Source organism: Ctenopharyngodon idella, chromosome 2, assembly GCF_019924925.1.
Source record: "Ctenopharyngodon idella isolate HZGC_01 chromosome 2, HZGC01, whole genome shotgun sequence".
NCBI lineage: Eukaryota > Metazoa > Chordata > Actinopteri > Cypriniformes > Xenocyprididae > Ctenopharyngodon > Ctenopharyngodon idella.
Window position 1 is genome coordinate 38,103,280 of NC_067221.1, and position 17,114 is coordinate 38,120,393.

Below are 17,114 nucleotides of genomic sequence, written 5' to 3' on the forward strand. Positions count from 1 at the left end.
AAGTGACAAAACACTCGTTATTTTCAGCAATTTAAACACACTAACACAGTCGATGGAGGCGTCGTGTTTTGCTTGTACAGCCAGTTTCACACAGCGCGCGCTCTTTCTGTGTTGCCATGGTCACTCCCTATAAGCGTTTTTGGACTTGTTGTTTAAGCTCGTTTCATAAAGCGAACGGGTTTATGAAGTTATTAAAGTGAGCAAACATGAATCGCGATTTTCAGCATAAAGCATTTGGATAGGCTTATGCTTTCCCTGTGATTCGCCGCGCATACACGAGAGACACACGTTACACCGGTGCACGTAAATGTCATTAACAACTAGTTGTTCAGTTCGGTTCTGTACACACTGCATAGACTTTCTGTAAATGCGGTTGTCACTACCTGTATTTTTTGGGAGTTAATATGGTTGTAGAATGCGGTTGTCCCTCCTGTATTTTACTTAACTGTGTGTGTACAGAACGCGATTAAGCACTAAAAGGTGAACTGACAACCAAATTTAGCTGCAGTGTGTACGTAATTGTTCAGAGACCTGAACTTATTGATTTGAGGGTCTTGTCATCGAAAGGAGTGCTCACGTTGATGGCACAACTCCGTTGTATAATCCCAATAAATGTGCAAACTTAGCTGCATAGTCTATTTTTAAGGTCTGTTGGTCTGTTACACATCTGAAAATCCAAAGATGAAGATGAGTCAGCAGGTTCCAATACAAATGTATTTAATAATAATAATAATAATAATAATAATAATAATAAAAGACCTCAGGTAAATCCACAAGGCGTAACAGAGTGCACGTAACACAAACAACAACCTACTAAATACACAGAGATAATGAATTCAGTGACAAGCAGCTGTGAGAATCCATAGAAACTAATGATTGGTGAGAAACAAAGACAAAAAAACACATGACTAGGGAAAACAAAACTAAAAGTCCATGAAAAGTAAACTAACAAAACAAAACCGTGACAGATGCACGCTTATTATTTTTTTATCTGACTGCAATACTTTTGATGGGAAATTGACCCCATACTTTCAGTTTACCAGAAATCACGTGACTTATTTAAACAAGAAACCTATTTAGAAACTCTAGATCAGTTTCATTTTTACCAGTTCAACCAGTTCAATGACCATCGGTCTATCTGGTATTAACCAGATTTGTTGAGATTAAGATAAAATAATCAGATTTAGTGAGATTAAGATAATCATGAATGAGTTTTGTGTTTGAGAGGTTGGATCTTTATGATTATATGAGGCTGTCTGAGATTCTCTTAGTAAGGATTTGATCACCCTGTCTTCATAAGCAGTGTGTCATTTTTTAAGTGTTTCAGTTTTTTTAATCCTATTGACTTTCAAGCTGGGATGGATTCCAGTTGCTGAACAACAGGTAATTTTCATTTATTATTATTAATATTATTTTTTTTTTTTAATTAATAGTTTTATGATTAAAGAGAAGTTTGTCTATGTTTCTCCAGGATGTGCACATGCAGACATTTTTTTTAAGATATTTTAAAATCAACTACAGTAATTTATTATTCTTATTTGTTGCTTGCAGCTGTTATATTTTCTTATTATTGTTATTTTCTTCATGCTGTTTGTTGAAAGCCCGCAATAATATTTTGTGTGTTATAGAGCCTATTTGATTGTTTTATATATTTACTATATCAAATAACCAATAAACAGAATTTATTATGCAAAGTTGGTCTTTAATGGTCTATTCCGTGTAGTATAGAGCTATGAAATATATATATATATATATATATATATATATATATATATATATATTGGGGTTTCATATTAGGCAGTAGAGTAGGAGCTATTCTACTGGTGTATTTGGCATGTGGATCAAAGACGAGACGTCGCCATTTTGTTGTTTGCATCAAATAAAATTTACAAAAGTAATTTTAGATACATTATACATAAAAAAAAAAAAAAAAAAAATTAAATGCAAATAAAGTGTTTATACTTTCATGTTTCAGATAGCTTTTGTGAAATTAAAATGTCAAAATATGGGTGAAGTAATGTATTCACAATATTATGTTGAAAGACAAATACTTTGCAATCTTGCATTGACAAATGTGAGTTTTGAATTGTTTGACAATTCTCTTATGAAATTTGGCACAAAGTGGTGAGCCATGACCCATCTTTGCTCGCAAAGCCAGAGTCTTTGGTGGATGCTCCTTTTATACCCAAACATGATACCCTCACCTATTACCATGTTATGAATTGTTTCAAAATATTATACAAATTTTTTACTTTTATTTTGTCTCTGTCACAACCTTTTTTTTGGAGTGTGTTGCAGCCATCAACATCAAAATTTGTTTATATTTACAAAATACAATTAATTTGGTCAGTGAAAACATTGGATTTTTTTTCTTTGTGCTTTTGTCAGTTAAATAAAAGTTAAAGAAAACTAACAAATCACAGATTATTGATTTTATTACATTACAATACATTGGGGTTGTATTAAAAGGACTGTGTCTTATTGTTTTTTGTCTTATCATAGTGTAACAGGAACAAGAATCCATTCTGAAATCATATAAAAAACTGATAGTCATTCGACAGTTTGTGACATCATCAAAAGGCACCCAGAAGACCATGTGGTGCTGCAGCAAAGATTGCTCTTAAATATTTGACAATTTCACCTTTTCATGGTGTGGTAACCTAAATTACAAAAACAGTCATTTTTGTGGCCAAGCGAGTCGGAAACAAAGTGACAATCTATGCAAGCATGGCAGAGAGCATCAAAATGCTTATTATTTTTCAACATCTGCTTCTGCTGTCATTTACTCAGGAATATTATTAAAACTAATACAGACTGATATAGACTAATACTAAAAACATTGCAGTAATGGCAACAATGACAATATTCTCTCCCTTTTTAACAAAACGTCATTCAGAGTAACAAACCATGGTCATATAGTGTAATAGATATATTTTATGTAAAAATGAAAAGAAAAAAAAATCTTACAAAATTTAAAACTGTATTACACTTTTATTTATTTATTCGTTTATTTATGCTTTAAAAGCCCTTTTCATCTTTGATGTACTGACATGTACTTAAGCGAACAGCATTCAAAACTTTTATTTTACTCTATATATACCTGTTTTGAAGGGAAGCATCATTTGTTTGCGGATGTTTGATATACAGTATATTTTGTATTCAATACAATGAAATTTAAAATGTTCAAATAGTGTTTGGGACCACTGTATTTTGTCTGGGGTTTATATGATCCACTAAACCTGTTTAATGTTTTTTTTTTTTTTACAGTCATATAATTATGGATCAAGATACAGATGATAATGAAATGGACACCTCTCCAGAGTCATATAGAGATTCAGATTGTGTCAATCCTTCAGTCACACATCAATATACAGATGACATCATGGAAAATCCTCGGGTAACAAATCAAGAACCAGATGATGTCTTGGGGAACCCTCCAATGACACATGATGAAAAATACACAGAAACCCTAAACAAAGACAATTATGAACCAGTTGTGACAGATTCAACAACTAAAGTAGAACTGCAACCATCTTCAGTTCCTTTCACATCACTTGATCAAGACCCTGGATCAAAGACCTCAAATAAAGCACCCGAGAATACAAGGTAAAAGTGATAACACACTCTTAAAATATGTTCCAAAGGATTTTCACAGTAATGGCATAGAAGAACCATTTTTGGTTCCCTCATCCAAAAAAAAAAAAAAAAATTTCTGTGGAACCCCTGCAAAAAAAAAAACAAACAAACAAAAAAAAACATTTTTTTCTTAGTGTGGAGAACATTTTAATAATAAAACATTTTATTAACGAATCTATTTTTTGCAGTGGGAAGGTTCCATTGATTTTAAAGGTTCTTCTTGGTGCCAGATGCCAATAAAGACACAAGACAGCAAAGATTGCTCTTAAATATTTGACAATTTCACGGTGTTAACCTAAGTTACAAAAATGTCTCAGTTACGTTATGACTGTAACCTTAGTTCCCTGAAGAGGGAACGAGACGCTGCGTCGAGAATGACGCTGTGGGAACGCTGTGCGTGATTGAGTCATGAAGCGGCAACCGGTAGGGAACAACCGAACTGGTCGCTCTGAGACCCTCCTCAGAGTGGGCAAGCATCCTGGCGCCGCTACGTTCCAGGGCGGAGACTGGGATATATGCTTGCTGGGGACTGCTGCGCCCTGAAGCACACAAGGTGGCAGGGTTGGCAGAACGGCCCCCTGAGGGCACTGAAGGGAACTGGGCACCGTATAATGAGGTGTTAACCATTTTCCCTTCGGAGGGGACTACCCTCAGAGGCCTGGCACCACTGGCATCAGTGCCTCTTCCCCGCAGCCTTCTTGGCGATAATGATGGTCCTCAGATCCGTCTTACCCCTTGAAGGCTGCGGTTGAGAGCGCTTCCCCGGTCCCTCTTCTTTCTGGGGGGGAGCCCGAGTGGTAATGCTCTATTTTTTAGTGGCACGGTATGAGGAGCTGGCTTTTGATGTTTGGGACTGCTCCCACTCAGCAGCCCCTAAGACCTGAGAGCAGCAGGGGATGAGCTTCTGGAACGCAGCCGCTTGCTTAGTGGCCTCCTGAAACCTCTCGACAACAGTGGTGACTGCGTCGCCGAAGAGGCCAGGAGGTGAAAGCACTGCGTCCATAAGATAGTTCTTGGGCCACATTTATAAAATGTTGTGCAGAAACCACCCTAAATTTGATCTTATGATCTTTTCTCAGATGTGCATACGTGTGATTCATAGAATGAAGGTACACACAGAAAACGAGCGTACGCCTCTCTTTCAGATGTGAAATCTATAAATCACAAATGATCTTGAACTTGCGCGCAGCTGAATGGTTTCAGTCATCCGCATTGTAAATGACACCTAATTGATGTAATTTACATATAAAAGATCACTAGTCATTGTCCAAATCCTTTAATTTAGAATGACGAGCTGCAAGAATAGCTTAGATTTCCAAAAACCTGCAGTAATCTGACGAGGAAAAGTGCGTATACATCTGCTCAGACCCTGATGTGGCGCTAAGCACTTTTCCACGTCAAAGACCGTTTTTATAAATATGAGCGTTGACGAGGATTTAAGTGTACGCACACTCTAAGATCAAATCTGTGTGTACACATGCTTTATAAATGAGGCCTCATGTCTTTATCTTTATTGAGCTCAAATTTAACTATAAGTGCCTCTCTGTGGCCACCAGGGCTGCCATAGCACAGCCGATGGATCTGGCCGTCTCCTTGGTGGCACGAAGAGAAAGGTCTGTGGCCCAGCGCAAGTCATTGACAGCGTCCAGGCCAATACCCCCACCCTCATCTAGGTCTCCTAGCAGATCAGCCTGGTAGGCCTGCAGTATGCTCATAGTGTGTAGACATGCTGCAGCCTGACCAGAAGCTGCATAAGCCTTGCCTACCAAAGCTGAAGTCGTTCTAACTGGTTTGGTGGGCAGTGTCAGGGTGCATGCTCTGCTCCCAAACAAACAACACAAATATTGTGTGTATCTTGATGTAGCGTGAGCAGGGAGGAACACACAATCTAAACTTCTGTTTGCTCGTGAACTGACAAACAACACCAGATAAGACAAACAATTCACAGAGACTGCTACTGAAGACACAGAAGCTAGCGTTTCACTGTTTGAGTGTGCTTTATAGTTTCCTGGTCATGACGTCACCCGCTTCTGATGTCTCGTCACACCATTGGACTGATTTCACATGTGCTTCATGAAGCAATCACACAGAGCATTCCCACAGCGTCATTCTCGATGCAGCACGAGATCCCTTGAAAGGGAACACAGTAATTTTTGTGGCCAAGCAAGTCGGAAACAAAGTGACAATCTATGCAAGCATGGCAGAGAGCATCAGAACAGTAAAATAAAATACTTATTATTTTTCAACATCTGCTTCTGCTGTCATTTACTCAGGAATATTATTAAAACTAATACAGACTGATACAGACTAATACTAAAAACATTGCAGTAATGGCAACAATGACAATATTCTCTCCCTTTTTGGCAAAACGTCATTCAGAGTAACAAACCATGGTCATTTAGTGTAATAGATATATTTTATGTAAAAATGAAGAAAAAAAATTCTTACTCTGACCTGTACTTGTTGAAATATATATAACAATATGTGATCATAAATGTTAAATGATGTTTACTTCCTTACAAAAACCACTTGCTGAGAAAAGGGTAAAACCTACTGGTTTGAAGGATAGTGGAAAAGATGGAAAAAAAGGCAATTAATATTTAGGGGCTGTACTGTGATTTTAATTTGTCATCAAATGATCCTTGTTTTAAATAAAAAAAGATTTTTTGATATAAACTATTGTTACACACTGAATTACTTTTTAGTGGGTGTCTTCTGTAAATCATGTTAAAAAATGTATGGTAGTCCTTTTTTTTTATAAAGTTAAACAGGACACATTCTAATATGGGGGGGGGAGCAAAATTTAAAACTGTATTACACTTTTTTTATGCTTAAAAAGCCCTTTTCATCTTTGATGTACTGACGTACTTAAGCGAACAGCATTCAAAACTTTTATTTTACTCTATATATACCTGTTTTGAAGGGAAGCATCATTTGTTTGCGGATGTTTGATATGCAGTATATTTTGTATTCAATACAATGAAAGTTAAAATGTTCAAATAGTGTTTGGGACCACTGTATTTTGTCTGGGGTTTATATGATCCACTAAACCTATTTTAATGTTTATTTTGTTTTACAGTCATATAATTATGGATCAAGATACAGATGATAATAAAATGGACACCTCTCCAGAGTCATATAGAGATTCAGATTGTGTCAATCCTTCAGTCACACATCAATATACAGATGACATCATGGAAAATCCTCGGGTAACAAATCAAGAACCAGATGATGTCTTGGGGAACCCTCCAATGACACATGATGAAAAATACACAGAAACCCTAAACAAAGACAATTATGAACCAGTTGTGACAGATTCAACAACTAAAGTAGAACTGCAACCATCTTCAGTTCCTTTCACATCACTTGATCAAGACCCTGGATCAAAGACCTCAAATAAAGCACATGGAGAATACAAGGTAAAAGTGATAACACACTCTTAAAATATGTTCCAAAAGGGGGGTTTTTACAGTAATGTCATAGAAGAACCATTTTTGGTTCCCCCCACTCCAAAATAAACTTTCTGTGAACAGTTCTTAAAAAAAAGGTTCCATTGATTTCAAATGTTCTTTATGCTGCCAGACGCCAATAAAGACACTTTATTTTTTAAGAATGAGGAGTGTAATTTAAAAAGAAAAGTATTTCTATTTTCAAAATTTCTTGCTGCACTTTACATATAAGGCCCAATATATTTTTCTATGAATTTTCGTTTTCACAAGTTTGGCAATTTCACCTACACAGATGTAGAATAAACATTCAAGTGATGTTCAGATGTCCTACTTTTGGCCACATGGCATATGTATACAAATGTTTACTCATGCACAATTATACAACCTTTTAAAGTCATGGTAATAAGGAACCGATCCTTTGTTGTTCTTTCTCTAGGATAATGTGAAGCCAGTAGAAGAAGGGAGTAACCTGGAACCAGACTGTAATCCAAACACAAGTATAGTACATGTGTGCTCAGGCTTTAATGATTCATCTCAGAGCAAAAAGGGTAAGAGTAAGACATGTGCCTATATCAGCAAAAAGCATCATTACATTATCTTATATTGTGGTGTTATTCTTATATTATCTGAGTCTAAGAACAGTTCTGTGTTTGCTTTAGATCACTGTGATCCCGATTTGACTGTTGCATTATTTGGAAGCTCTGAGGCAGTCCAGTTTGGATGTGACAACATTTTACTTGGAGAGAAACAATTCTGTATAAAAAATGCAGAATTCCCTGAGATCGTTCCATTACAGACGAAGATATCAGAACATCATGTCTCTGTGATCAACTTGATTGGCTCAGATGAGACTGATCTTGAACGTCTTGATCATGTTATTGGTCAAATACTGAATGAAATCCATGTCTTCATTTTTGTTGTGCGACTCGGACAGCTGACAGATGAGGATAAGATGGGTATTGAATGGCTACAGAGAATATTTGGTGACGGAGTTCTCCTCATTATTCTCCTCACCTATGAGAGAGGGGAAGAGTGTGACACTATAATAGATGACTTGAAGAACAACTCTGTTCTGGAGCAGCTGGTGGAGAAATGTGGAGGAAGATATCACACCTGCAGCAAGAACATGAACAACCAATCAGAGATGAGAGAATTGATTGACAAGATTAAACGTCTGTTCACTGACAATAATCAGCAGTTCCACACCAGAGAGATGTACACACCTTCAAGAGGCTTGAAAAACAGTGAATATCAAAGTGGTAACACAGATGCTTTGTTTATTACATGATTTTAACATTTTCATTCAAGATTCAATACTGCAATATATTTAAATATTAGGTTATGATTCATGTGGAAGTTGTTAGGGAAGGTCGTAATACTAATGTTGTCCACCAGAGGAAGCCAATGTCTTGTAGATTAAAATCTGTGTAACTGGTTCGAAGGATTGTCTTGTAGTAGTAATAAAACTGCATGGATCGATGAGTGATCTCCAAAATACTTGACGGTTAGTAAATGTTACCTTAATTTTAATATATCCTAATGATATTGAAAATATATTTGTCAAGTTGCAAGACACTGGATGTATTGCTGTCCATATTTGTTAATTAGCCAACTTAAAAGAATCAGCTCATAAGAGGCATTTGCTTTATTCGGAAGTCTATAAATTGGCGGCCAGTGATTTTTCGCTCTTCTGTTTTTATGAAATCAAGGTTCAGAAACAGAAGCCAGCATCGGTGAGAATAACGCACATCCATCGGGGACCTTGGCACTACAAACTGATAAACGTGACAAACAAAAGGTAAGAACTTGTATGTTGCCAACCCATATGTAAAAAAAAAAAATAATTCGCCACTAGTTGCCGGGCCAGAACATATTCAAAGGAAAATTTAAGAAATTAATTGAAAAATGCAACTAGAATTGCCTGTGACAGACTTTTGTAACTGGTAGTGAGCTGTTACTCTGTGTTAAATTTTGTAGTAGGACATACAAAAAGCCACATTTGTGTGGCGGCGTCCGGGTTTTACACTAGATAAATTAATAAAGCAGAGTAGTGACACATAACCTGGCAAGTATCTTAATTTCTCCAACTTGCAACACAGACCGCCTTGCTAAACACACATATGTGGGAGATGCAAAAAGATAATAGATACAAAAGATAATAGAACCCGTTATAATCAGTGATATTGTCTACACTGGATGCGGCACGGTGCGACGCGACACAACAAATTCCCGACAGTAAACGGATTCCCTGTTCTTTTTCTGATGTAGTCCAAGTGCTTTGCAACAGTCGGGTTGTCGCATTCAGTGTAGACTGCTTTTAGCTGTTGCAGCGCGTCTGGTGTAGACACGGTGATAATATTAGATGGCACCACGAGACGAAGATCTATTTCATAACCAGCAGCTATCAAAATAATCTCTAAAGTTTAAACTACCACATTCTTTGTAATCCTCTCAAGCAGAGGACCTCTACATCCCGATTGGTTGCCGCCGAACCGCGTCATAGTTAATTACCATAAAGTCGACTTGACTTGTTGGCTGCATCCGAAAACCTCGGCAGCTGATTGTTGCCTCTCTGCCTTATCAGGCAATGACTTGTAAGGCAGCGTTTGTGCATGAAGGCATCTCACGAAACTGATTCTGAGGCAGCATAACAGTTTAATGATCTGCAGCAAAATAGCCCAAACTTTGGTGAGAACTAAACAAATATTTAATTACTACAATAGTATTTTCTCGCTAGAAATGACATCAAAAGTGGAAAATGTTGGTCAAAAACATACATTTACACACAAACTGACCGGCAAAAACTTTCAGACGCCATCTTTATTTTATCTCAACTCTCACAGAATGGAAAGCACAGGATTGTGGGATATCAAAGCAGCGAAGGATACATCTATGATGCCTTTAAAAAATAGATCAGAATCTCAGGAAACAGGAAGTAAAGCTAACATTGGATTTGGACATGCCTTGATGCCTTCTTACTTTGAAATGTGTCCTCCGAAGGCAGCATTTTCCAGTTTTCGGGCGCAGCTGTTGCCTCGCTGCCCCCCTATCAGGCAGTGAGTTTGCAGGCAGTGTTTGCGCACAGAGGTTGGCCTACCTGCCTCACGACACTGATTTCGGAGTCGGACAGACTTCTGAGGCAGGCAACGTATAGGTTAATGATATGCAATATAAATAGAGAAAACTTTTGTGATAACTAAGCAAATATGTATTAGGCTACTACAATATTAATTTCTATAGTAATTACATCAGTGGAAAATGTTGGTCAAAAACATACACACAAACTGTTCATGTATAGGCTACTGGCTACCGCAACTTTCCTTTTATTTTTTTAGCTGTCACAGAATCAGTAGTGGGATAGGCCTATCTTTAGGCAGCGAAGGATATTATGGACATGGACATACCTCCCTATTTACAGCTTTTGGATGCAGCGAAATGTCTCCTCAGTAGCAACCGAATCGTTTAAATATTGACCATCAAATAATGCACTTGTTTAAAAAAAAAAATTATTAAAATTTGCCGCCCAAGAAGTGTTACAAGTGGCCTGAATCGAATGGAACATATTGTCGTCTGTACTTGCTTTTGAAAGACTATTTTTGGATTCACTTGATTCACTTGTCTTCCTGTTAAGTTTTTCTTTAGCCTATAGGGCTATATTTAGAAAAAGTGTGGGATAGCGGCTCAAAAGTACTTTAGCCTATGTCGTAACTAAAATTTAAGTGATATAATAGCCTACATTGTATCAGTTTCTACAGCTGTAAGTGTAATGTTTACCTTTAGATGCTGTCAATAAATATACTGTAGCCTATTTTTCAGCATCTATCCAAGTGTACAATAGCCTATGTACGTATTTGTACCTGAAAATGTTAATTGACAATGGGATCACATTACATATTCATACTTAGTATATGTTCTAATTCTAAATGACCAAAAAGTGTACTAATTAGCGTTCTTTTCCATTGCTTTTCAACTAGTCATACCATTTAACTATGTATTATGGTACTTTTTTTCTGTTTGTTTTTTTTCAGCTAGGTTCTGTGCAGCTCATTGACAGGATTCATCTTGAAGGCAAACACCTAAACCTGGGAACTGTTGATTTCCTTAAGCCAATTGTACAATCACAGTCCCAAGAGTCTTTTGCAGAGGAGGAGCTGGCTTCAGTTTTTCTACAAAAATTGATGATGATGGACTACAGAGCAAGATGCCTCCAGATTAAAGAGAATAATGAACAACATCACACACAACAAACAAAGAATGACTCATCTGAAGATGTTGGCGATGCCTTTGCTAATATTTTTGGAGAAACTGCTAAAACCTCTGACGAAACAAACAAATTAGATGCTGTCCACTTAATGGATGTTCAGATGGCTGTGTTTCATTGTGCTGATAGTTTCTTAAAGCAGCTCATGGTGACTAAACTCTCACAGTGTCAGTATGCTCTGCCTCTGCTTGTACCAAATCCATTCACACAACAGATTGAGTTCCCACTCTGGACATTTCGACAAATCAACAAGAGCTGGAAGACAACTGATGATAAAGGTAAGATCTCTAGCAAATTCCAGCCAGTCTACAAGGCAGAAACTCCAATGGTGGCTTTCTTCAGGTTTGGCCCTGTGACCTCCAAGTCTCAACTGATGAACAGCCTGATCAATGAGAAACACAACACTTTCTTCCACAGGAACTGCCCAGGCAGCAGCAGAACCAGAGTCCTGATGGATGGACTGGTGGAGATCGCCTGGTACTGTCCCTCTGGAGAGAAAACAGATAGATTTTCTCATTGTGTTGCATTCTGTAACCTTCATGGTGATGCAGAAGCCAATGAGAAGCAGCTGGATATCCTGACTGAAATGGCCTCTGTAAATGTTGCTATTTTACCACAACTTGGCAAGAATGATAAAAGCATGACCAAGATCCAAAACTTCTACAAGGACTCAAAGCCACTCGTCTGCCTCCTTACTGATAATGATTCAGCTCTCACAGAAATGCGAGAAGGGAAATACAAAATTGGTTTAAAAGACAGAAATCAGTCAGCTGTATTTGAAGAAATCAGAAGAGCTATAAATAATGGGCTCTTGTCTTTTAAATCATTTCCCATTTTCAAGCTTGAAGACGTGGCCAAGCACTCCGGTATCATCGTAGATGAGGACAATGATGAAGACCTCAGGAGTGGAAAAGAGTCAGCACAGCAGATGATGAGTTTACTGCAGGGTAAAGATCTGACTGAAATCAAAGGATCATTTTTGCCATTGCAGGGAAAACTGTGGCATCAATGGTGTGAGAAGAATAAAGAACTTCATCGACCAACATTAGGAGAGATATATAAGGGGAGCAACATAGAAAAGAACAAAAGTTCTAAGCAATCAGAAATGCTAAAAATTCGTGAACAGCAACAAACATCAGTCTTAAGTCAGTTTATCCAAATCTTTATCCAAAAACTTAATTCACCAGTAGGAAATGAGGTGTCATATTTTCTTAAATGGCTGGGCATCCTGCTGGATGACTACACTACTGAAAGTCTTTCAGCCCTTCTTCATGAGTATGATGAAAAATGGTCAACAGTCCTAAATCTTAAAAAGAAACATGATAAATCACAGCAACTGACAGCTGCACAAGTAGAACTTGAGACAGTATCAGAGAAACTACAAGCTGCAACCTTTGGCTTGGAGCACATACTGAGAGAGATTGGTCAGATTTATGAATCATGTTCATCTGTGAAAAGGCACAATCGAGACCTGACGTTTAAATTCTCTTCTCTCCCGAGTCTTGCAGCAGAGATGATGATGTCTGGATTTCCACTAGAGCTGATGGATGGCGATGCTGCCCATGTTCCTCTGATCTGGGTTACTGCAGTTCTTGATGCACTCATCCAGAAACTGGGAGACAAGAGAGTCTATGTGTTGTCAGTTTTAGGGATTCAGAGCTCTGGGAAATCTACCATGCTGAACGCCATGTTTGGACTGCAGTTTGCCGTCAGTGCTGGCAGGTGCACCAGAGGAGCTTTCATGCAGTTGGTCAGAGTGTCAGAGGAGATGAAAAAAGCACAGCTGAAGTTTGACTACATTCTAGTTGTCGATACTGAGGGACTTCGTGCGCTAGAACTGGCTGGAAGGTCAACACGAAATCATGACAATGAAATGGCCACATTTGTTGTTGGTCTCGGAAATATGACATTGATCAACATCTTTGGAGAAAACACAGCGGAGATGCAGGACATTCTTCAGATTGTTGTTCAGGCCTTCATGAGGATGAAGAAGATCAGGCTGAATCCAGGCTGCATGTTTGTGCATCAGAATGTTTCAGATGTCACTGCCGGAGAGAAAAACATGGAGGGAAGGAGAAGACTGCAGGAGAAACTGGATGAGATGACGAAACTCGCTGCTAAAGAAGAAGACTGTGATACAGAGTTTTTCAGTGATGTCATTACATTTGACGTTCAGACTGATGTTAAATATTTTGCACAGCTGTGGGAAGGCAGCCCACCAATGGCACCACCAAACCCAGACTACAGCAGAAATATTCAGGAGCTGAAAAGCACCATTCTCTCAAAAGCTTCTAACTCCAGTGGCATTACGCTGACTCAGTTTAAAATGCGTATTAAAGATCTATGGAATGCACTGCTAAATGAAAGCTTTGTGTTCAGCTTCAAAAACACACTTGAGATTGCAGTATACAGAAAACTGGAAACTAAGTACAGCGACTGGACGTGGAGCCTCAGAAGCGCCATGTTGAGCATTGAAGACAAATTCTACAACAGAATTGCCAATGGAAACATTAAGGTTCAGGATAATGACTTATTGGCTGACATGAGGATGACAAAAGAGCTGGTCGAAAAGTCAATGATGTCTTACTTTGAAGAGGACAAAGACAAAGAAATTCTGTGTCAGTGGCGGGGAAGATTTGAAACCAGAATCAAAGATCTTCATGATGACCTTGTGAAGGGAACAAAAAGAAAGTTAGATGAAGCAATTGAACAGAAAAAAGCCAGGGAGAAGCTGGATCAAAGAAGGACAGAGTATGAAAACAAGCTTTTCAGTTGGAGCAAGGAACTAGCTTTGAGACTGAAAGATACAGGAACAGATGAAAATATGCTGAGCAAGGAGTTTGACACAATGTGGAACAAATGGGTCACTGAAATGACTGAAGATACTCCTCCACTGGAAGACCTGAACTTCTGGGAGGATGTGACTCAAATCTTATCTGAAAATCAGGAATTGACTCTTGTAAATGAGCGGTTAAATCAGAAAGACTATGAACTGATAGACATCCGGAATGATTATTGTGTCTACATGAGACTAAAGAAGCATCTAGAGCATTCTGATGAAGCTGAATCCTCAGAGGAAGCTGGCGAGAGCTCTAGGAAAAGCAAGGGTGGATTACTGAAGCGGTTTGGTCAAAAAATTATGTCAGGTATAGAATATATTAGAGGGACTCAAAAGCCACCAGAGAACATGGACCTAAATGCTGAATGTCATTACTCTATAAGGCGTCTGACTCAAAAAATTATTCAGGACACTGAGAAAATAATGAAGAAGTCACCAGTTGGAACACGAGGCTACAGTGACAGTTACATTCAGGAAATAACCGATTGTGTTCAAAAGTCAATAAAGCAACATGAATCTGTGAGCCAAAAATACACATTGAAAAAAGAGTTTACCATAGATCTCAGTCTTCATGTTTGTGACATTGCAAGACACACGTTTACTGAACTCCACAAAGAATTCAGAGAAGCAAATGACCCAAGAATTTATCTTGAAAAGCAGAAATCTCAGTATTGGAACATCTTCAAGAACTACTACAAAGGAGCAACAACAACAGCCATACTGAGTGAATTCATCTGCAGCAAACTTGACCCATCTATCCTACAAGCGGTTTACAACAAAACTGCTATTGATTTGGCAGCACAGATGAGGTCTGACATACAAGCATTACGTGAAAACAGACCAAATCTGGAGAAAAACATTCTGAAATCCCTTGCAGAAAAGGAGGATTTTGACCAGTACATAAAATACATTCATAATCCCAGAGAACACTTCAAACAATTCATAAAAAATGAAGTGGACAGATACTTCACCAAACAAAACAAAATGATTCTAAACATTTTCAAAGGAAATCTGACACAAAAAGGGAAGATTGTAAGTAATGCAATTAAAGCAGCTACAGTGGAGGTCAAGAGTCGGAGAGGAGACGGCAACATGTGGTTCAGATGCTTTACCACGACGCTAACAAATGAGCTAAAACTCACAGAGAATACATGTGGTGATCTCAGTGAAATTGACTTCGATTTTCTTGAGAGTCTTTTAAATGACAGTCTGAAGAAAGGGATGACAAAGCTTCAGAACAGCTTTACAAGCATTAATGACATGAAAATGTGCAGGAAAAGACCAGAAGAGATTTTGATTGACCACTTCTGTCAGTGCTGTTGGGTTCAGTGTCCTTTCTGTAAAGCCATCTGCACCCACACGATGGAAGGCCATCCTGGAGATCACAGTGTTTCTTTCCACCGCAATAATGGGCTGAATGGGTGGTTTTACAGAGGAACAACAAACTTGTCCATTAATATCTGCACAACAGCAGTAGCGAGTGATGGATCTTTTTATCCAAATTCCTCAGATGACAAAGTCCCCTGGAAAGAATACAGAAAAGGAGGTTCTATATATGCTAACTGGAGCATCACCCCTGACCACTCTGAGCTGCCGTACTGGAAATGGTTTGTGTGCAGATTCCAGGAAGATCTGGAAAAGTACTACAGTAAAACATTCCAGGGACATGGTCAGATTCCAAACGAATGGAAAAAGTACACAAAAAAAGATGCTCTGGAGAGTTTACAGTACATGTAATAGAAAGTACAAAAAACAAAAACAAATGCCAAATCAAATTAGAAACAAATGCCAATTCAAATCAAATATTATTTCACACTGAACTAGTAGATGCAGCATATTATGCTTTTGTAGGAGGTGTTTTTAATGACAAATATTCAATTCAATTCAAATCACATTTATTTGTAAAACGCTTTTCATGATACATATCGTTTCAAAGCAGCTTTACAGAGAATGCATGTCAACATTACAATTTAGAGAATGCAGTTAGCTAACAATATAATAATTTAGACAATTTAATTTACGATCACTGTTAGCAGTTTAATTGAAGGTAGAAGCAATGAGCTCCTGGAAATAATGTATTATTATGTTTTGTTAGTAATTCTGCTTTGCTTTTTATTTCACCATCAAAGTGGAGACAAACATGGCTGTTAAAGCCAGTGGGAAATGTTTAATGATTTACTGTGTCAAAAATGTATCCTCTTCTTAAAAAAAGAAATTAAAGACTTGCTCCATGCTAGGTGGTCGATGCGATAATGCAATCTGTCCCTGGCTGGAATTTGGAAGATACATTAAACTGTGATGGACAATCCAAATTGTATTTACTGTTTTTGTTGTTTATTTCATTTTATATATCATTTTGCAGAGTCATGTTGCTTGTATGTTAAACCTTGACCACATGTTTCACTTACCAGAGATGAAAATGAACCATGATTTCCTAATTAATCACTTTATTCTTTAGAAAGCTTATATAGTACATACAGAGCAAAAATAATATGATTTGTACTCATGGTTATCACAGACATATTGTAGTTCTACATGTTTTAAATTGTGTGATGATTCAATTCTGAATAAAGCTGAGTGAATGAAATAAGGTTTGATTTTTGCTTAGCGCATAACTTAGATAACATTTATGCTGTACACATATGTTTCAGATGTAAAAAAAAAAAAAAAAAAAAAGGGTAAAAAAGCATAATGTTTATATGCGAATTAGCTTTAATAGTGACAGACATAACAGAGCAATATCAAGCATTTAAGTTGAAAACATACCCCTTTAGTTTCAACTGGTGTGGCAAATGTCTTCTGCATGCGTGCATTCTGCATGTGCTGAACTCACATGTCAGCTGCTCTTAAAGCAGTCATTTACATTTATACTCAGGAATCACATTTTTTCTAATATTGATACCAAACCAGAAAAAAACACCATAAAATG

General features: G+C 37.7%; 1 protein-coding gene across 2 annotated transcripts; it reads left to right on the top strand.

Annotated features, from left to right (window-relative positions):
* The first annotated feature begins 1,086 nt into the window (after nucleotides 1–1,086).
* Nucleotides 1,087–16,775, top strand: LOC127497607 (interferon-induced very large GTPase 1). 2 transcript variants are annotated; one of them, XM_051866193.1, is made up of 7 exons: nucleotides 1,087–1,383; nucleotides 3,268–3,606; nucleotides 6,716–7,055; nucleotides 7,522–7,633; nucleotides 7,745–8,344; nucleotides 8,795–8,883; nucleotides 11,114–16,775. In XM_051866193.1, exons 2-7 carry the CDS (start codon nucleotides 3,278–3,280, stop codon nucleotides 15,920–15,922), a joined length of 6,279 nt encoding a protein of 2,092 aa, XP_051722153.1. In that variant the 5' UTR covers nucleotides 1,087–1,383; nucleotides 3,268–3,277; the 3' UTR covers nucleotides 15,923–16,775. The 2 variants fall into 2 exon arrangements, with proteins under 2 accessions (XP_051722153.1, XP_051722163.1); XM_051866203.1 differs by lacking the exon at nucleotides 3,268–3,606.
* Nucleotides 16,776–17,114: the final 339 nt, after the last annotated feature.

Coding starts and splice junctions, on each gene's coding strand:
- LOC127497607 (XM_051866193.1), top strand. CDS start 3,278: ATGGATCAAGATACAGATGATAATGAAATGGACACCTCTCCAGAGTCA. Junction 3,607..6,715: donor AAAGCACCCGAGAATACAAG/GTAAAAGTGATA, acceptor TTTGTTTTACAG/TCATATAATTATGGATCAAG. Junction 7,056..7,521: donor AAGCACATGGAGAATACAAG/GTAAAAGTGATA, acceptor TTCTTTCTCTAG/GATAATGTGAAGCCAGTAGA.